General features: G+C 37.3%; 1 protein-coding gene and 1 long non-coding RNA gene across 2 annotated transcripts; both read left to right on the forward strand.

Moving 5' to 3' along the window:
• Nucleotides 1-13,544: 13,544 nt before the first annotated feature.
• On the forward strand, nucleotides 13,545-17,280 carry LOC141672616 (rRNA 2'-O-methyltransferase fibrillarin 1-like). Its single transcript, XM_074479262.1, has 7 exons — nucleotides 13,545-13,729; nucleotides 14,336-14,533; nucleotides 15,419-15,514; nucleotides 15,604-15,681; nucleotides 15,785-15,955; nucleotides 16,119-16,199; nucleotides 16,287-17,280. The coding sequence occupies exons 1-7, from the start codon at nucleotides 13,616-13,618 to the stop codon at nucleotides 16,428-16,430; spliced, it is 882 nt and encodes a 293-aa protein (XP_074335363.1). The 5' UTR covers nucleotides 13,545-13,615; the 3' UTR covers nucleotides 16,431-17,280.
• Nucleotides 17,281-17,717: 437 nt separating this feature from the next.
• On the forward strand, nucleotides 17,718-18,799 carry LOC141672617 (uncharacterized). The gene is made up of 4 exons (XR_012555615.1): nucleotides 17,718-17,967; nucleotides 18,089-18,294; nucleotides 18,389-18,469; nucleotides 18,588-18,799. It is a non-coding gene; the product is annotated as an uncharacterized LOC141672617 (long non-coding RNA).
• The last annotated feature ends 2,963 nt before the right edge of the window (nucleotides 18,800-21,762 follow it).

A 21,762-nucleotide genomic window follows, 5' to 3' on the forward strand; every position in this document is an offset into this window, starting at 1 on the left:
TCATCTTATTAAACCTTTCAAACACATCAGTAATACCTTCCTTTGGTTTAGCCATAAAACCCTCATACTGAGAAATTAATATCCTTCTTTGATTTGACCTAACCTCCTCAGTTCCTTCACAGAGTATCTCAATCTTTTCCCAGATCTGTTTAGCAGTGTCACAGTTGACAATGTCATTATACATTACATTGTCAAGTGACTCAATTAGTATCAGTTGCAAAGCACTGTCTAGGGAAACTTTCTCTATTTCAGTTTCAGTATACTCAGAGGCATCCTTGGGAGCATAATGAGCTGGAATAACCATGTCTCCATCTGTGGTTTCCTCAACTCTAACCATAGGAGTGAAGGGCCCATTCTTGAGGATCTGAATGTAAAGGTGATTGGCCATTCTTATAAACAACAACATTTTCTTTTCCCATAAAGTGTAGTTGGCCTTATCAAAGGGAGGAATCTTGATACTACTGATTTTCTGTGTATTCATTTTTCCAAGATCTAATCTGTTTACTTTCAGATTTTGCTCTGATACCACTTATTAGATATGAATACAACACAGGGGGTGAATGTGTTTTGGCTTAAATGTTTACTTTTTGATCCACTTTGGGTTTAGTAGTTGGTTGTTATCAATGATTTTGTAGAATAGATGTTAAACATAAATAACAATGCAAATATGTAAAACAAAGATCTTCAAAACTCACTTAATTTTATATTAAAAATCAAGCAGTGTTTTGCTATAAAATCTCTAAGTTCTTGGTTTAGAACTTAGCTTCTTTCTTGAGAGAGAAATACAATTTCTAATCTATTCAGTCCTATCTTAAACAAAGGACCTCAGTTAAGTTTATATGATAGTTAACTTTGGTTTACACAGTGAACAATAAGAAGTGCTAATCACTTTTCTAACCTGTCACTAATCACTTTTATTTAAAGGAAAAGTGAGATTTCCATAGATTAGCATATCTTCATCCACTATGTATTGGTTGATCCTCCTTTGTCAGTTAATCTTCACCATTAATCTTACACATCTCTCAAGCTGCTTTTTGTAAACTTGTCAATCCAGCTGTGTGAATTGTTTGTTGATTTGCAACCTTGGATATTGAACTGTACTACAATTCTGTACTTAGAAAAATTTCTTCACTTCGAGATCTCCAATTAAGCTGTAGAGAACTCGACATCTCGATAGGCATATTGGCTTGTCGATATCTCTGAAACTTCATTGTTGACTTGACTTATCGACAACTCTGAGTTCTCTAGTGAATTTTGGTTTATCGATAACTCAGAGTTCTCTAATGGACTTTGGCTTATCGATAACTCAGAGTTCTCTAATGAATGTATACTTGTCGAAATCTCTGAGTTCTCGAATGGGTATCTGACTTATCGATATTTCCAATAGCATTTCCCGAGTTCTCGATAGACAATTCCTGAGTTCTCGATAGGTCTTTCTGATTTCTCGAATGACTTCTCTATAACACTAATTCCGTGACTTGTAGAGATCTTGACTTAGAATGTTTTTCACCAAACAGAATTATTCAACTCCAAGCTTCTTCATAATTCTTCTGAGGCATGACCTTCTTGATCTTCTTCTAGATATAATTCTTAGGCTTGACACTGTTTAGGGAAAATGCTCCAGTCTGCTCCATTTACATTTTACAGACATTAAGTGTTACAAGTATAAATTACAGATTAAGGTTATAATACAACTAATCTTAGGGTTGTCAATATGACTTAGTCTTGTTATGATACAGGCATGTCTTGCACAACAGATAGGCTTAATCCTTGGATATAGCTTATGTACTCCTTGTGAATTTGATTCGACTAAACTTCCCTGACATGTGAAACACTGCCCTGACGTCTAGTCCCTCAAGTACTTTTACCTGAGCTTCCTCTGATTCAGCTATCAGTAACTCTTATATTTTTTCCAGAGGTTCCAACTTTACTGCCTGTAACTGAGATGTTTGTTTGTCCCCACTATTCTCTATGACCTCCACAATTCCTGCTTTTCTGAGCTCTGTGATTCCCGGATAAATGTAGCATTGGTACAAACCACTGTGTGACTATATAATCTGGAATCATAGAGTTATCTTTAAAATCTTTGAGAAAAATTGTACCAGTAGAAATTTCATTCAATTTCAGCGTCTGAAAACTCAGTGGTATCCTATGGAGTAAGCCTTTAAGGAAGTTCCACAATTTTCGTCTATAGGTCTTGAAATCAGTTCCATTGGAGTAAGAAAACCATTTTCTATAATTTCTGTGTTCGGAAATTTTCCGTCTGAATAGCACATAGTCTTTGTTTTCTTCGAAAGATTAAAATCCACTTTAAGAGATCAGAGGAATCCTGAGTCTGCCAATTATGTGGCGACACCGGGTAATAACAGGAGAAAATTTAGCCAACTCCACTGTGGCGACTAGGTGTACATAATTGCCTCGGATGTTTTGAGCTCTCACCTATGGCGACCACTGCACTCCAAGTATTTGTATGGCAAATACTGTGTGTTACTCTGTGGCGACTAGGGAGTAAAAAATTTACACTTAACAAAATAAAGAAAAGGTTCTATGGCGACTCCTTCTATTAGCCTGTTGCAAGCCTGTGGCGACCCCAGTACCTCCTAGTAACTTGCTTAATATAAAGTATTAAAAATGGTAGCAAAGAATCGGGTAAAAATAAAATAGATTTAAACTGAAAATTTTTATTTACTAAAATTTAAATAGTAAATTAATTTATTTAAATTTATAAAATAAATTTATTTAAATCAAGTTCATACAATAAACTTCTTTAAATTAAATTTATAAAATAAATTTTCTAAATCAAATTTACAAAACAAATTTATGTAAATGAGAAAATAATAAAATAAATTATATTAAGGATCCTGATTTGTGTATCAATCAGTAAGCTCTAATACCAATTGTTAGGTCCCGAATTATCGTAGAAGGGGGGTTGAATACGATAATCACTAAATTAAAAATTCTTTTGAATCTTTATCGGATATAGATTTAGTGTTCGGTTAGTGGTTCCGTGTTCTTTAGGTGAATAGTGTTTGGGAATATAAAACGAGGAACACAAGATATTCGGGGAAGTAAATATTCATATATAAATCCACGAGAGGTGTTGCTACACTTCGGTAAATAAATTAATTGACTACAATCCAAGAACAACAATGTTTTTGCTTCTACAAAGATTAACAAATTAAATCCTATACAATGATCTAGATTTTGTTTGTCTAAGGATTTAATTACCGGGTAACGATTATAATGCCCCTATGAATATACAAGAATTAAACCGGGCATTATAACTTTACTCCGGTGAGAAGTATAACGGATTTACAATGTGCCCGGAGCTTCTCTGAATTTTCTTTGCTGCTATTTTATCTCCTCTCGTCAGAGAAGAAAATAAAAACTCAGAATAATACAACTGATTCATTCTGCTTCAAAGTGTAGACTTTATATCTGTTGAAATACGTGGCCAATTGTTTACCACATAGTTCAATTGATAACTCAATAAAGTTGTGGCTGAGATTTTTGTGGAGACCAAGGTAATTGTTCTGTGGCGACCAAGAGTGAATTTTTCCTTAAAAAAATTCAACTCAATTTCTCTGTGGTGACTAGAGTGTATAGAGGGTAAATTTTACCTTAGAAAAATTCATCCCTTTTCTCTATGGTGACCAGAGGGGAATAGAGGGTGTTTTGCCTTAGAAAAATTTCACTCCACTTCTCTATGGCGACCAGAGGGGAGCAGAGGGTGTTTTTGCCTTAATAAAAATTCATTCCACTTCTCTATGGCGACCAGAGGGGAGCAGAGGGTGTTTTTGCCTTAGAAAAAATTCACTCCACTTCTTTATGGCGACTAGAGGGGAGCAGAGGGTGTTTTTGCCTTAGAAAAAATTCACTCCACTTCTCTATGGGGAGCAGAGGGTGTTTTTTCCTTACAAAAAATTCACTCCACTTCTCTATATATCACACTAAGTCAAGATCAACTCCTATACTGAAATATTGAACCGTACTTCTCGGATATTGCTTCTGAAGACCAATATACTGATCAGGATGACTCCTACTACAAGGTAGTGATCACCTTGACTTGGTTTCTATAGAGCATTGCATTCCCTGAGCTGTCATATCTTCAAGTCTTCTCTCTTGAGTCTTCCTCTGAATCATAAAACATGTATTCCCTGATATGAATCCTCACTTAACAATCCTTCTAATGATAATACTCAGATTCCTTTTATGAAACGCTGACGCCTAGTGCAACTAGTCTGGTTCACAAATGGCTAGCTCCGATTCAGGTCTTTGTATTATATCCTTGACTACATTGTTAAGCTTGCAACAACTTTACTGCTTCGAACACTGACTGTCAATAAACAATTGTACTTTCACTGGAATCCTTTCTGATACTGTAGACAACATCTTCATTGCTACTACAATCTTGAATACTTCATTCGTTGTTCTTCACCGATGCTTGAACATATAAATAAACTCCTGTCAGTGAGTATAGCTTCAAGACTCCAGTTATCTTCTTTAACCTCTGTCTATACCATGTCTTCAATTCTTCATATTCCTATGCTTCGAACACTGTCTATCTTCAATTAATGCTGATACACTAAAATCTTCTGGTAGCATTTATACACTGAATCTTCATCATTTCTGAAACCCTGAAAGTCTTTAACCTTTATTCTTCACTGAGGCATGATCATATTAATGAACTTCTTTCAGTGACCTGTAAATAGACTTCACGCTTTTTTCTAATCTTTTGATTCTTTGTATTTGTTTTATCTTCATTTCTTCTGATTTCTTGTGTAGTCGTAGTATTATTAACCTGTCATGTTCTAATGTTGTTCTCATGTTGAGTTATCACGTAACTGTTCATACATCTACACAGTCTCACCAACAATGAACCGTCTACTTTCAAGGTCCAGGTTCCCGGACTTGTAATTTGATTGCTCTCTTGGTCTATGCACATTGGTTGTGGTTCTGTCTCTAGGAAGTTGGATTCGATTATAAAATCAGCAAGTGTTTGAGCTTTGATGGCAGTCCTGGGGACGAAGCTTAGATTGAACTGACTTAACTCCACATCCCAATTGACTAGCCTTCCCGAGACATCTGGCTTGCGAATTATTTTCCTTAGAGGCTGATTTGTGACTACTCTGATTTTTCTTCCTTGGAAGTAGTGCCTGAGCTTTCTCGATGTCGTGACCAAAGCGAAGGAAAACTTTTCTAAGCTTGGGTACCTGGTCTCCGCATCCTTGAGTACTTGGCTCATATAGTAAAATGGTTGTTGTCTTTCATTCTCCTCCCGGATTAGGTCTTCCCCAACTGCTAATGCTCCAGCTGATAAGTATAGGTAGAGAGGTTCTCCTGGTTGGGCCTTAGTTAGGACTGGTGGCTGTGAGAGGTACTCCTTGATTTCTTCGAATTCTCTTTGGCACTCCGGGGTCCAGTTGACTTCTTTCTTTTTGTTTGCTCCTTTGAGTAGAACAAAGAATGGTAAGCACCTTTCTACTAGCTTTGAAACAAATCTTCTTAGTATTGCTAGTGTGCCTGCTTGCTTCTGCACATCTCTTTGGGTCCTGGGAGCCCTCATCTCCTGATTTGCTTTTATTTTCTCCGAATTAGCTTCAATTCCTCGGTTGCTGATCATAAACCCCAAGAACTTGCCTGCTCCAACTCCGAAGGTACATTTCTCCGGATTCAGTTTGAGTTTATGCTTCCTCAGGTTGTCAAAGCATTCTCTTAGATCTTCTATGTGTTCCGGGATGGTTGTTGATTTAGCAATCATGTCGTCGATGTAGGACTCAAAGTTTCTCCCAATATGGAACTTGAATATCTTGTTCATGGCTTTTTGGAAAGTGGATCCTGCGTTTGTCAATCTGAATGGAAACATCACATAAGCGTAGACTGCTCTGTGAGTTATGAATACTGTCTTAGGTATATTTTTCGGGTTCATTTTGATCTGATTGTACCCGAGAAAGCGTCCATAAAACTTAGCATGATGTGACCAGATGTGGCATCTATCAGCTGATTAATATTTGGCAATGGGTATGGGTCATTCGGGCATGCATCATTCAAATCAGTGTAGTCCACACATATTCTTCATTTTCCGTTTGACTTCTTTACCATGACAACATTTGCTAACCACTCCGGGTATTTGATTTCTTTGATGATTCCTTCTTTGAGTAACTTCTCTACTTCTTCATCTATTTCCCTTTGCCTCTCCGGGGCAAAGTTTCTTCTTTTTTACTTGACCGGCTTTCTATTTGTGTTGACGTCCAAGTTATGCGTTGCTATGGACTCATGCAATCAGGGCATGTCTCTTAGACTCCAGGAAAACACATCTTTGTACTCCCGGATCAAGGATACCAGTTCTTCTCTAAAGAATTCTTCGAGTCCTGACCTAACTTTCACCTTTTTTTTAGAACTGCTTTCATCAATCTGAATTTCCTCTATTTCAACTGTGGCCTCGATTTTTGCCTGGTCTTTGGTGGAGACCATTTGTTGAATTCGGGCTTCGGAGTTCTTTTTCAATTAGGTGTTAACTTGTGCTGATTCTTTGTCTTTTATTGCTTGCATGGTAGGACTGGCTTGGTCTAGGATAGGATTTACCTTGGTGACTACCATGACTTGGTTGCTTTTCAGTTCTTCCGAACTTGGTCTGGATTTGGACTTGATTCAATAAATTGCACTTCTTTTGTTGTTTCTTCCCTTGGGCGGGGGCGGTGTTTCTTGATGCTTCATTATTTGCGAAGGACTGTGGCTTTCCTTTTGTTATCCTGGTGTGTTTCTGCCATGACTAAGGCTTGACTGTAGCATGTTTCAGCAATTCCATAATCTCCTTTTATTTCTTCGACTCCGGTCGGTGTTGGGAACTTGATCTTGAGATGTGAGATTGAAGTTATCACTTGCATCATAGTTAAAGCTGACTTTCCAATTATTCCATTATAGGATGAAGGAGTGTTGATGACATAGAATTTGATGACATAAGTGACTTGGTTAGGAGCAGTTCCGAAAATGACAGGTAGGTAAAGGGTCCCTTGCATTGGGGCTAGGTTGTGCCCCAACCCATAGAGTGGGTCTTACCGGAAATCATTCGAGCGGACGCTCCCTAACTGCATTCGATCCACAGTATGTTTGAAAAGAATATTTACCGAGGAACCATTGTCTATTAACATTCTCCTTACTTCATTGTCAAAAATATCCAAAGTGACAACTAAGACTGCATTGTGGTTGGGGTTGACTCCTTCGTAGTCCTTACTGCTGAAGAATATCACCATATCTGGAAGTGATTGGATTGAGAGCACCTCTTCTCCAAAGTTCGGGCTTCGTGTTGGGGTGTGGGAGCCTCCCAGGACCACATTAACTATATTTTTCCTTTCTTTTGCCCCTCTCCTCTTTGATTGTTGTCCCAGACCAAGTATTTGTTCAGGTTCCCTTTCTTTACTCGCTCTTCGATGAAGTACTTAAGTGACAAGCAGTTCTCTGTCTTGTGTCCATGTGTTTCATGATAGTCGCACTGCCTATTATAAGGCCTGCTCTCCGTAGGAGTCTGCATTGGCTTTAGAGGGTAATAGAATGGCTTGTCCTTTATTTCCTTCAAGATTTTCTCCCGGGACATGTTGAGGGGAGTCCAGTCCGGCTCCTGCTTTGGCTCCCGGGACTGCTTGGTCGGTCCTGGATCGCTTTTGGACTCCGTCTTAGGACCGAGCCTCTGGAAGATTGGAGTAGTTTGTCTGTCTTGGTTCTGCTAGCTTTGCCTGAATTTTTTGTCCTGATGGTAACCCCCTTTCGGTCGATCATCAGAATTCTTGCTCCTAGATCCCCCATTCCAGGTCATCCTCATAGCTTGGAGCACGTCAGTTTCTTTGATGAATCTGGAAGGCATGGAATATGCTGCCTCCAAACTTTAGGGCTCCTTGTTGATCAGTTTTACTATGTATCTTTCATTGTGCTCCGGGTCTAAGTTTCTCCTGAAGATGCTCAGAGCCTCGCGCTCGTCCAAGTTCGAGATCTTGTTAATTGCTTCCTGGAAATGCCTCATATAGGCTGAGAGGGACTCGTTATCATGTTGTCTGATGGTTTCCAGGTGACATAGATGCATCTCATGTGTCTTGTTTGCTCGGAACCTCCTGAGGAAGGCTGCGCGGAACTCCTTCTAACTATAATTGCTTCGGAAGGGGATCCTGATGAACCATTTCTGGGCCCCTCCCTTAAGAGTTGATGCAAAGAACCTGGACTTTGTCAAATCATTATAGTAGTATATCTGCGCAATCTGCTCAAAGTAATTTAAGCGTTCTTCTAGGTCTCCCAGACCATCAAAAAAATCGAAGTTATAGTGTTTTAGGTCCCGTTACCGGGGAATAGCTTCCAAGGAGTGGCTGAAAGGCGTCAAAGTTTCCCCAATTTCCATTTCCGAGTCTCTGTCCATTTTCTTTTGTAGCTCATAGATCATATCATTTGGATCTTTCTGCTTCTCCTCATCATCTTCATCAGAAATAAGCTTCGGGGTGGGATCCCTCCAGGTCCTCTTGGTCCTGGACTTTGCTAGTAGCTTTTCTTCTTCTAACTGCATCCTTTTTTGGATCTGTAATTCAAGCTTTGACTCTTCTTCTTTTCTGATTTTTTCCCTCATCTCTTTCAACCTCTTCTGCTTGGCTGCTTCTGTTTCTTTCTTATTGCCCTGATCATTTTGGTTCTTCTTACCCTTAGCTCCAATCCGGTCAAAGACAGATCTCTTAGATTGCTGGGAGTCCCGGGACTCCTTCGGCTCCTCCTCTTGTCCGGTTTCTTCCTGAATCCGGGCTTGCTCTTGCCTATAGAGTCGGAAGAAACCGGGCTTGCTCTTGCCTATAGAGTCTGATTGATTCTGCTAGTTCATTGCTGGTGAGGTTGGCCATATGTTCTTCAGCCACCAGGACATTAGTGTACTTGTATTGGTTCAGCTCAATGAGGCTCCTAGCGTCCCGGGGATTAACCACTCTCTCCAGAACAGGAGTGTGTTGCAATGGTTGCTCCTGGAGTATTTCTCGGTCCGCTCTCGGGTCTTGAGCCTGGGAGTGGTCCGGCTCCTGAACCTGGGTACTAGCAGAGGGTCTCTCAGAAGTATGATTTCCTGCTCTTGCCATTATCTCAAAAGTAACAACAAAAACTAACAAAAATTTCCAACTAACAATATCGATCTAAGGTTGCTTTTTGAAAATTGCAAAAACTATCCAGAACAATAACAAATAGCTTTCCGGGACTAGTTCAATCAATCTTCTGGGACGGGTTAACAATATGGTAGAATGAGTGCAGCTAGGCTTTTGGACACAAAAGCAATATGCAAACTAAAGCAAACTCGGGGTTCTCAAACAATCGAAACTATCAATAGCACACAAAAACGTGGCTTAAATAAACGAAATAGGGCTCACACAAACGTGGCCTAAAATAACGAGCACACACAAACGTGGCTTAAATAAACAACATTCATATTCATGAGAGAGTTTGGTAGCTTGGGTTCTTACAAGTTAAAGAAATGGACTCTTTCAAGAGTTTACTGATGAAGGTGAATCCAGGGGCACCGAGACCCAAGGATGGAGAGTCCCTCCTTCTAGCGCCAAATAATAACTCCTGGTGGCGGGGCTGCTCCTCGACGTCGTACCTGGATCCTTCGTCGCGGCGGTGGTGTAGCTGTCGTGGGGTTCCTACAAAACAACACCGGAAGGGGGGCTTGGGTCCCGCGGCGCCTCCGGTATGAGAGTAAGAACTTACTTTTGGGAAAGATGAAGATAGATAGAAATGTAAGGTTGTTGTGTGTGTATATGAGTGTCAGAGAGTGATTAACCCCAAAATCTTACCTTCTTGGGCTATTTATAGCCTAAGGATAAGGTTTTGGGGTTGGTACCTTTGAATCGTAGTCATTGGTTCTAGGAGCGGAGGACACCTGGATGGGGTGGATGCTTCACACGTGTCAGGATGCGACTGGTTGAGAAATGTTCTGAGGATATCCTGGCATGTGCCCTGATTGCGCTCATGATTGATGAATGACAGTTGTCCCTATCACGCGTTTGGGTATGTGCCTTACGTTCTGGGACTTCCCAAGGTTGGACTGCCAGAACTAGATTAGTCTGGACTAATTGTGTGCGAGACTGGACGCAGCAGGGAGTCCAGACCTGATCCTACTAGGAGCTATACGTATTATCAACGTCCAATCAGGATAACCAAGATGGAGCTCTTGAAATCACAGTAACTGGTGAGAAGCATGGATGGGTTATGACTCTTGATTGTTTTACTTGGAAGCTTACATCAATTTAATTCATCAAAAAGTGGTTTTCCTGCCGCACTGTCTACCTTCTCTTTTTTTTCCAGAGCACTGTCTACCTTCGAGTTGTAAATGATTTACACAATTTGCTTTTAGGCATGTACACAAAATGGCAAGTTTGTTCTGGATGCTACATATCTTTTCAAAATATATAGTTTCATCAATGTAAATTTCAGTCGGTAAATTATTTTGGTTGAGATACACCATCAGTAATGTTTTATTACTGTCTTCCGCAATATCTCATTGCGGCAGGTGAGTACTACCGCAATATCTCATCCAACGATGGGTGGGGAACAGTTTCCATTTCAGTCTATTTTGTTAATATGATATACAAGTTTCAGAATGTATGTTAATATAGAGTTTTTATGATTAAATATGGGAATCTTGATAACATAAAAATATATAAATTTTCGAATAACATAAAAAATTTGTATACACCATAATCACACTGGTTTTTTAACTTGTGTATAAACAAATTACACACGGATAAGTGTGTCAGACCTCGATTAAATTGAACCATTTTTTCTCTGTCAAATAAATCATATATTTATTCAATTATGGGTCCGTTTGAATTTTTTTTAAAAATGTGACTTATAATATAAAGTTAAAAAATGTCGTATAAGTGATATGAATAATGTAATTTATAAGTTATGTAGATGTTTGGATAATTTTTTAATGAATTACCTATGAGTTGTTGATAATGTGTTTGATAAATTATAATTTGTAAGTTAGTAAATTTTTGTGACAAAATTAAAATATAAATTATTAATTACATGAATAATTTAAACACATGAATATAAAATAAAAATATAAATAAAAATAGCGACATCGGGATAATATTATGTAATATAATGAAAGTGTGGCAAGTATTTTAAATTCTTAATATGAAATAATGTAAAACAACAATTTTTTTTAAAGCTAGCAATGAGTAATTATTCATGGGATGTGTTGTAAAACTAGTTAATAGCAGAGTAGTTTAGAAACATACCAAAAATTACTACTTCCTCATTCAATTCTATACATTATTTTTAGGCACATTTTTAATATTCGTTTAAAGTATAATTTCATAATATTTTTCTAATTTTTTTTTCTGAATAAAAGTTTCATGTTTAAACTTTTATTAAAAAAAATTTAAAAAATATTATGAAATTATATTTTATAAAAGTCTCAAAATATGTGTAAATAGTAAATTATATAAACAAAGGGGACAGAGGTAGTAAAATAGAGAGCATTAGTCTCACTTGCGCACTTACAGAATCTTTTTTTTTTTTTTTTGCCAAAATGAAGAAGATTTCATTCATGATTCATATCGTTCATCAATACATTAATGAACTCTGGGTGGTTATCACTCACCCGCCCAAGTACGATCAACAATAGAATTGGTAGACCTGGCTAGGAAATGCGCTACCGAATTTGCGGATCTTTAACAAATTTCACACTGATATTCTTGCCCTCTAATTCTCTTAGCAAAGCTGAGCACTCATTGATTATTCTGCCAAAATACGACCGAGGTATAACAGAACCTCGCATTGCTTGTACCACGACCACACAATCCGTTTCCACCCTTGCGTTTTGGATTTCCTGTTCTTTAATCCAACTGAGTGCCTCTCTCACTCCAATAGCCTCTGCATTTTCTGGTGCAATGTTGCCCATACGACATACTGACTTAGCTTCCAAAACTGCACCTGCGTGATCTCTTCCTATAAATGCATAACTGTATGTGTTTGTTTCTTCGAAGATTGCAGCATCACAATTTACCTTAATCTTGTTCTCCTGTGGTATCATCCAGCGCTCATCCCCGTCCTCTTCGTTTAGAAAACTAAGAGTAAGGTCAAATGTTTTGTCTTGAGCGTACTTCCATTGATTAAGGATCACTTTTGCGACTACCACCACCTCTAGAACTTCTGTGTTACGCTGATTCCATACGAGATCGTTTCTGCTCTTCCATATGGCCCAACATAGCATGGCTGATTGTTGTCTCTTTTTTGTGTCCATCACTTCCAAATTCCAATGTATTAGAGAACCAGTCATTGAAGGTGTCTGAATAACTGGCACCTCCTGTCATATGACTCCAGCATTCCTTAGCATAAGAACAACTTAACAGGGCATGAGTGATCGTTTCTGCTTCTTGATTACATAAGGGGCATACTTCAGTAATATCTACATGCTTCGATCTCAGCTGAGTTTTTGTTAGTAAGACGCTCTGGCCACATAAAATGCTTAATCTTTGGAGATATTTTCATAGCCCATAGTCTTTTACAGCACCTCAAATTTGGGCCAGTTGCTTGCACATCTTTCTTTTCTTGAATCTGCACATATGCTGATTTAACCGAGTAGCACCCCAGTTTTTCTTTTCTCCAGTACAAGACATCGTGTTCGTTACGATTTAGAGGAATTGAGAGGATCAAATTCACGTCTCTCTCATCAAACAGACTATGAAGCATATTCACAACAGAATCTTTTATTTAGTCTGTGGTGGACTATCTTCTGGGTGTGGGGAGTCGTTCTATATTTGGGTTCAAAGTAGGACGTGGCCCGACTTGTATTAACAACCCAACCCACACTAAATGGAAGCCCTAGTAAAAATTATATAAAGTGGTTCTAGCTTAAAAAAATCTCCCTCCATTTTCATCATCTTCTTAACTCAGGAATTTAACTCCGATGGCCAGTATTGTGACCGTCAAAAGAAAAAGCGCCTGCACTATTGCAGAAATGGAATGTGAGCGAGGAAGGGTAAATAATTTATGTTTGAATTCGAGATTAAGCATTCGCTCAATTAATATTGAATTATCCTTGTTGATATTATAGTCAAGATTATACTGTTGTATATATTGTTTGTTGATTGTTAGTATTTGTTATAATTTCTGATATATGCCCGCTATTCTCTCAAAACTATCGCAATATTTAACTTGTGAAATTGGTTTGATTGATAGGCTTGTAATTGGTGATTAACGTTTTTTAGGAAGTTACGCCCATATATCTTCTTTTTGAATGTGCTACTGGGTACACTCTTTTTCTTGCTAATGGAATTGCTCATGTCGACAATGAGAAGTTTGAAGCAGCAGAAGAATACATTAACCGCTCCCCCTTACCCCTTGAGCTCAAAGCTTATCTACCATTTTCATCAAAGCAGGAAGCTCTCGTCGAAATGGATGCTATATCAAAGTGTAAGCTAATTTCCATCTAAATTACTTATTCCCCCTATCCTATCCTATCCTCTTTAACCTTAACTTTTATTTTGTTTCTTCTGTAGCAATTGTCACTGAAAAGCTAATAAAGTTCCTCTTGAATAATTTTCCAAAACAACCTAATCGCTATTGCATTGGAATTACTGATGCAATGATGTCAGACCATATCGTAAGAAAAACCAAACTGACCTGCATATGTTCTGATATGATCAGTGACGTCATGCGTGGTTTGCCAGAGAAAATTGGCCAATTTATCTGCTTGCAGGTATGTTGTTATAGTTCCTGGCACTTTTGATTGTAACCTGCAGGAAAGTTTTAGTGTATATATAGTGCTATATATTACATATCCTCGTTTGTTTGTGTATAATCAATTTCTATACTTACTGCTGTTTGATTTTATATCATATGAACACATTCATTTTTAAAGTTTGATCTTTGATGGGGGCGACTTCATCTTTGCTCAGAGACTTTACACTCTGCACTAACTTGGGCATGGTGTCCAATATTAAAAGCCCAATATGACTTTACTATGAATTTTGTTAGAATGAAAACAGTTGCAATATTTATGATTTGTTTTTAATAATTTTATAAAATGTATAATCAAGTTTTACTCTGCTTTTTTTGAAAGGAAAGTTCTACTGTACTTTTGTTTTAAAAAAGGTTTTAAGTGCACCTATAATATAAGATTGCTAGAAATTGAATCCCACAAGAAGCTGATTAATATATGAGTAAACCAGAATTAAGATTAACTTTATACAAGATTTTTTCTTAATTATGAAAAATAATCACCTCCCCCCAATTTTATTACTGCGCCTGCACTGAATTTATGTATATGATTCCAAACTAACCCAAAATTACATGCTACATGCAGCCTCGAGAGTTGGACAGGGCGCAACTCTATCTTGCCCGCCTTCGCATCAACCAAGCGCGCACTATACAAGAAAAAGGCAGGGTTGTGTTGCACAGATTTGAAGGATTGTTCAGTGTCAAGGGTGACAAGGATATATTGTGCACAAGAAATCTAGTTCCAGGTGAAGCTCTTTATGGTGAAAATTTAATACACGTGCAGGTGAGTTGATTTATGTATCTTCCTCTTAATAATTGATTTATACAAGACCATTGATCTGCCTTTTAATTGATTTGTGTATCCATAAATATTTTAAGTTACATTATATTTCCTTCCATATGACCAGTACATTGTATTAGCCTATTTGACTTCTCCAATAGCAACTTCGTATACTTAAGCTATATATCAAGTTATCGACTACTACCGAAACAAATGACTGAAAGTTAATAAACCTACCTTGGTGTTAATTATAAATTTTTTAACTCACTTAGGTTGAATACCTTTTCTGACTACACACACCACAGTGTTGCAAAATCTATATTTTTAAACTGATCAGAGCTATTAATTTATAGAAACCAAAAGTATCCAGGCTAATCAAGTACAACTTCAAAATCCATCACATGTACCCTGATATGTTCTTTCAATTGACACCTACTTATACTTCATCATAGCACCCAAAATCATCTATCATCGACATTGTTGTTATCAATGTCTTTGATTTTGATATGAACAACTTGACAGACCCTTGTAAGAAATCATGGTTCAATTTTTTTGTGTAGTTAATTTTTATTTTACTGTATAGTTACAAAGTCCAACTAGCATATGAGACCTTAACTTACCATGATTAAAGAACCAAAGAAATCTCCAGAGCCACAATATAATCCCTATAATCCTAGGTACACCTAAAAATCTACAAGTCTACAGGTCACCATGTTAAACCCTTCGAGACCAACGCATTAGTACTGACTTGAAGTTTTTAAAATGCTCTAAATTGGTCCTTTGACCTTTCTTTAGTGTTATCAATGTTGAATGCGAATAATGCAAGCATTTTGTTTCCATCTGCCGACCCAGTTTTACTTTAGACTTATTTCAATTTTTATGTCGTAGAATGAAGATGGAACAGAAGTCGAGTACAGAATATGGGATCCACTCAGATCGAAGTTGGGTGCTGCAATCCATCAAGGTGTTAGCAATATATGGATTGTAAGTATTATCTTTTGTTTTTGCTTTAAATAGCATATTAGTTATTAATCATTTTTTTAATAAATATGCTTCATTTTCTGTTTTTTCAGAAACCTGGGTCTCGTGTTTTATACATCGGAAATGTATGTGGACGTACAGTTTCTGATTTGTCTGATCTTATTGGCTTGGTAAGTTATGTAATTAATTGTTGGTCATTTATCTCTATCATTTATATCCTGTCTAGATGTGTGCTTTAATAGTAGTTTGAAAACATATCTATTTTATTTGCAGGAGGGTTTGGTGTATGTGGTGGGGCTTTCCGATGATGTTGCAGACATGGCAGGCAACAGACCAAATGTTTTGACAATAAAGTCGAAACTTATTGATCATTACTCTTATCGCATGCTTGTTGGAATGGTGGACGTGATATTCTTCGAGATTGATCATCATCCGGAGCAGCAGGTTCTCCACTGTTTTCGTAAAATGATGTCTAATATTATATTTTGTACTCTTCACTATTAAGTGCTTTATTAATATCTTCAAAACAAGGGGTCATGCATTCAAATTAAATTACTTTCAAGTAGTGTTATATCATCCTCTCATTGAACTTGTTATGTTTTATTAGTTTTGTGAGGAGGGGTTTTTTCTAGTCAATAATGCTCGTTACTATCTTAGAGCTGCTGGGCATTACATGATATCTAGACAGGTTTGTTTATCGTTATTTTATTTGATATGCCAAGTAAACGTGTTTAGTATTATGTTAAACTATGACTATAACTTGTGTAAATTATAGGTGAAGGTTACAAATTCAACTTGCAAATTTATTTTTAATGCCCACGACTATTTAAAGGAGTTCAAGCCAATAGAGACAGTCATGATCGATATGAGGGAGGGAGCATATGCCCTGGAAGTTGGTGGTTACCGTATGCGGGTGTAGTCCATCTCAAGCTTTGGTAGCTGGATGCAAGTATGTTCTGTTTTCGTAGTGATTATTAATGACGCTGAAATGATAGACATGTGGGCTTTGCTTAGTTCTGTTTTTTCTGTGTCATCAGTGATACAAGTTTTTATTTCTCTGATTATGTTGAAACTCTTTTTTGTTAGCAGCATTTATGTGTAATGTGTATATGTACCAGTTCTTGTTTTTGAATATAGGGTCGAGAACCTCCTTGCTATTATTGCTTTCTATCAAACTACGAGGGCACTAGATAATAAATGGGTATGTAGAATAGATAGAGTTACAAGGTTTACATAAATTAACCTTTGTGCCCTTTTTGCCGGTCGACGACTCTGACTTCCTTTAACCTGGATTTGCTTTTAACCTATAGGATATATAAGGGGACTTCACTAAAATCAGGTAGTACACAGTGTAATATTCAAATGGTATGTTGTCGCAGTTCTGGGATTGAGGCACAATCCTTTTGTAGTCCGATATATAGACTAGTTTTGTAATTTTAGATTAGCTCGAGGGTGTTTTCGATATTCTAGGTGTCGACCGACTTTTGTGCCTGGTGGTGGATGCGTGGCTGTTCAGCGGATTATACATTATATTTCGCCAGTTATAGAATGGCTACATGTTTTAAAGTTATATGATTATGTTAAACCTCATGTTTGTTTGCAGCATTTAATTATGCAGCATGTATGCTTGTACAAGCTTTAGTTGATCTGAAGTGGAGGGGCAGTCATTTCTTTGGCTTTTGTATCATTTTTCGGTGATAAAAATAAGCAATGAAATCGATTTCAGGAAAAACCAGATAAATGATGAGTTTGATGAATTTACCATTATGTCCGTGTTTCAAATGAGGATTTTGTTCATACTGGAAAGGTTTTAACCTAGTTAAATTTTGTAAGTGGAAACTTTAGTTGAATAAAAGGAATATACAGTTAGTTATTGAAAAGGTACGCTGCCTGGGTTTCCATATTGTAGCAGGGTCCTGGACTCCTGGGTCCTTTGATAGTCCACTTCGGACATGTTATTTCAAAAGTTTGTTAATTCTGTTACTCTGTTGTATGCCACTCTGTCTGACCTGTCTCCTTGCTGCAACCTTTCGATCATTCATGGCTTCATCTAACATTATTCAAATAGCCCTATCAAACCTCCAATTCATCTAATAACCTGTTCCTGATACCTTCCACACAAGTCAATCTACCGCCGGAACCAAAGATCAGGTATTCCAAATATGTGGGCTTTTGATAAATTTTCTAAATAACTGAAGTTTTGTCGTGATTATATGTATTTATTTTGTACATAGGCTCCACTCTTCAACTGCTTATTAGTGGCGTATTTGCTGAGATACATGTGGACATGGTAGGTTAATCCAAGATGCAGGCAAAAACTCAATTGCTAAGATTTAAAGTTTCACGTCCGGAGGTATTTCTGCTCTTTCACCTCATAGACATCCAGAATCTGTAACTCCAAATCCCACGGACTAAGGCGATGCCTTGTCACCAGTGTTGTTCGGTGAGAATTAAAGGTATTATTCTGATAACTTTATGGAGTTCGTATCAGAGACTTGATCTCTGCATCAATACTAGAAAAAAGCCTTCAGTCACAAATGAGAGCTATCATTCTAAATTCCTTTTTTCCATAACCAGTATTAGAACGTGTCTACGAGGTTTTAAAGTCTACAAGGGGCACTTATAGATTCTTTCAATGTCAAAGGGCTACCAGCATAGAATGTGTTAAAAAGGATGTCATGCTAAGAAAAAGAAAATGCAATCAAGAAGATAGTAGATACATGATTCGAATTTAGGTATCGCGTCATACAAAAAAGTGGAAGCCTGTTTTTCAAGATACCAAGGTAAATGAGGTGGCTCGACTCATATTTAATTGAGCAGATATATTTTGGAGATTCTGTTGATCTGATAATGGTCTTTCGCTTCTACTGAATCCAGAAATAGGCTGAAGTTTGTGCACAAAGCTCATATGTGTTGCTGATTAGGAAGGGGAGGGTTAATTATGTTTCTCATATTCAGGTATCTTTTGCATTAAATAAATATTTTTGAAAAGATTGAAAAAATGGAATTTTTAGTCTTAAAGAAGCGTTGTCTTGGGCTAAGTTACTCGGGACTGAGTGCTGTATTTCCGAGACAGATTCATAGGTGTGAGCTATGGCGTGTAATGGTCGAGGAGGAGAATCTTATTTTCACACAATTATTCACTTTGATCAGGTGCTAGTAAAGTTTGTGTAGAGGTCCGTGAACTGTTAAGGGGAACACACAAAAGTATAGAACCAAACAAACAATGCAAAACACACACTCAATATATGACGCGGAAAAACCCACGTCCCAACTTGTATTATTAATCAAAACAATTATCAATAATACAATCAATCTCACCAAACGGTATTCACTCAAGCGATACTTAAGTCAAACAATACTCAAGCATGCATCAAAACAATAGCATGACTATGTATATATAGCCATCACAAACTTAGCCAACAAGACATACCTAATATGATTACAATAATAATTGTCTACTCATACAATTATTACCCATTCTCATTATAATAATAATTGTCAACACATACAATTATTACCCAACTCAATTATGATAATAATTGTCTACCCATACAATTATTACCCAATTCAATTATGTTTTCTATCACCAAGACCATACTACCTATTAGGTTTAACCCCAACAATCCTCCCCTTCAACCTAATATGATTTCATGCACAACCGAATTAACGGTCACCATCAAGCCATCGACGTCGATCGCCCAATACCTCCCCTCGAACAATAACCCCTCCTTCTAGTACAAAAAGATTTCTCTTATCTTTTCGACCCTTGAGTATCTCTAAATCTCCTTTAGTGACTTTCAACATACTGTTCTTCATCATAACAGTATATCCCAAATCAACTAATTTACCCAACGAAATCAGATTTCAATTTAACTCCGGTATGTATCTTACTTGAGTTAACTTCTGAACACGACCGTTGTGACGTTTCATTGTTACCTCACCAATGCCAGCAACCTTTACCGTTTTACCGTTCGGTAAAGTTACAATCTTTCCCTCACACTTTTTATAGGACGAGAACCGCTCCCTCCTACCACATATGTGATGAGAACATCCTGAGTCAAGCACCCATTCTTCTTTTGATCCCTTCTCTTCTTGAACCAAAAGAACATCTTCATCAGCTTCTACAAGCGAAACACTACCCCCTCGATTTTTCTTCAACTCTCTCAAGTCTTCTCTTGCCTTTGGACACATAAATTGTATATGACCCAATTCCTCACAATAAAAACACCTGATATTAGGGTTATGTTTCTTAGCATACTTCTTTTTCGTGTCACACGAACGTACCACAAATGCACTTCCATCAGATGTGTCACTCGATTCTTGTTTCATCAATCTTTCGACCTCCAGAAGAACAACAATAGTCTCATCCAAATCTAACTTCGTTTTCCCAACCAATAAAGAAGTCATCACAATATTATACTTCTTCGGTAGAGACACTAGTAGTAGAACAGCTTTGTCATCATCCTTTAATTTTGCATCCAAATTATTTAGCTGGTTGATTAAGCCATTAAAACGATTCAGATGATCTCTTAAATCTCCGTCTTCTTCCATCTTGAGCCCAAACAAATCTTTCTTGAGAAACAGCTTGTTGGCCAAAGACTTTAAGTGATAAGTCTTCGTTAACTTCTCCCACAAATTCTTGGCATTGTCCTCTTCAAGAACATCATACTTGATTTCCGGTGCAAGGGTCAACCGGATCGTTGATGCCGCACGTAACTTCATGTCTCCCCACTTTGTATCATCAACTTCAGTAGGCTTCTTCCCTCCGAGAGTCGCATATAACCCTCGTTGAATTAACAGATCTTTTACTGTACTTTGCCACAAGGTAAAATTGTTTCTTCCATTAAACAATTCAATTTCAAATCCCCCAACCTTCTCCATCATGAACCTTGGCTCTTGATACCAATTATTAGGGGGAACACACACAAGTATAGAACCAAACAAACAATGCAAAACACACACTCAATATATGACGCGGAAAAACCCACGTCCCAACTTGTATTATTAATCAAAACAATTATCAATAATACAATCAATCTCACCAAACGGTATTCACTCAAGCGATACTTAAGTCAAACAATACTCAAGCATGCATCAAAACAATAACATGACTATGTATATATAGCCATCACAAACTTAGCCAACAAGACATACCTAATATGATTACAATAATAATTGTCTACTCATACAACTATTACCCATTCCCATTATAATAATAATTGTCAACACATACAATTATTACCCAACTCAATTATGATAATAATTGTCTACCCATACAATTATTACCCAATTCAATTATGTTTTCTATCACCAAGACCATACTACCTATTGGGTTTAACCCCAACATGAACTGTGTGGCTCATTTATTAGCAAATGTTGCGCATTCTATATCTGGCCTTGGTGAGTGGCATCCTAGTTGGTTTAGAATATGACTTTAGGGGTTTACTACCCCCAAAGTCACAAGTTCGAATCCTCTGGGAGACACGGAAGTAAGTGGATTGTCATTCTCGGTGGGTATGAGTTTGCTAGCAGTCCTTCGTATTAGTTGAGATGCGCGAAAGCTGGCCGGATACCGAATTAAAAAAAAGCATGGCACTCCACCTGATTTTATAAATCATGTACTCAAAAGCGATATTATCTAAGTAATGCAAATACCTTTTGTTTAAAAAAAATACACACTATCGTAGCTCAAGAAGCTCTCCCAAATGTTAAAGATTGTATACGGATATTTTCTTTTATTTTTAAAACTTCATGCAATCATAAATTTTAGAATTTCTCTTTAAACTTAAAATTGCTTACTGTTTTGGTTTGTCTTTTTACCCGAATTGGTGACTTTTGTAAAGGAACTAGGGCCGATCATTTGGTCAGTTCGGTCCAAAATCGGACCGAACTGAATAGACCGAAAAACTGAATTACCATTTTTCTTGGACCGTACTGGATCGAAATTGTAATATGAATTGAACCGAAATTGATTCGGTTCGGTTTTCCGGTTTCGGTTTGATTTTGCGCAGCCCTAAAAGGAACTATTATTGCTCCTATCTTATCACATTTTGATAAATAGGCTTTACTAGTTGACTGTGATAAGGAGTACTGTTTATCATAACCGTTTCTTGTATATATATTCTGTTTTGTTAGCTCTTGGAGAGTTAGTTAGATCATATTGTAAATCTCTAAACTTTTCCTCTCTAATGGATATCTCATTTCCTCCATGATTGTTGATTATCTTAGTTACATCTACACATATATAC

This window comes from Apium graveolens, chromosome 7 (assembly GCF_009905375.1).
Source record: "Apium graveolens cultivar Ventura chromosome 7, ASM990537v1, whole genome shotgun sequence".
In the NCBI taxonomy this organism is placed as follows: domain Eukaryota; kingdom Viridiplantae; phylum Streptophyta; class Magnoliopsida; order Apiales; family Apiaceae; genus Apium; species Apium graveolens.

Coding starts and splice junctions, on each gene's coding strand:
- LOC141672616 (XM_074479262.1), top strand. CDS start 13,616: ATGATGTCAGACCATATCGTAAGAAAAACCAAACTGACCTGCATATGT. Junction 15,515..15,603: donor GTGTTAGCAATATATGGATT/GTAAGTATTATC, acceptor CTGTTTTTTCAG/AAACCTGGGTCTCGTGTTTT. Junction 15,682..15,784: donor TGTCTGATCTTATTGGCTTG/GTAAGTTATGTA, acceptor TTTTATTTGCAG/GAGGGTTTGGTGTATGTGGT.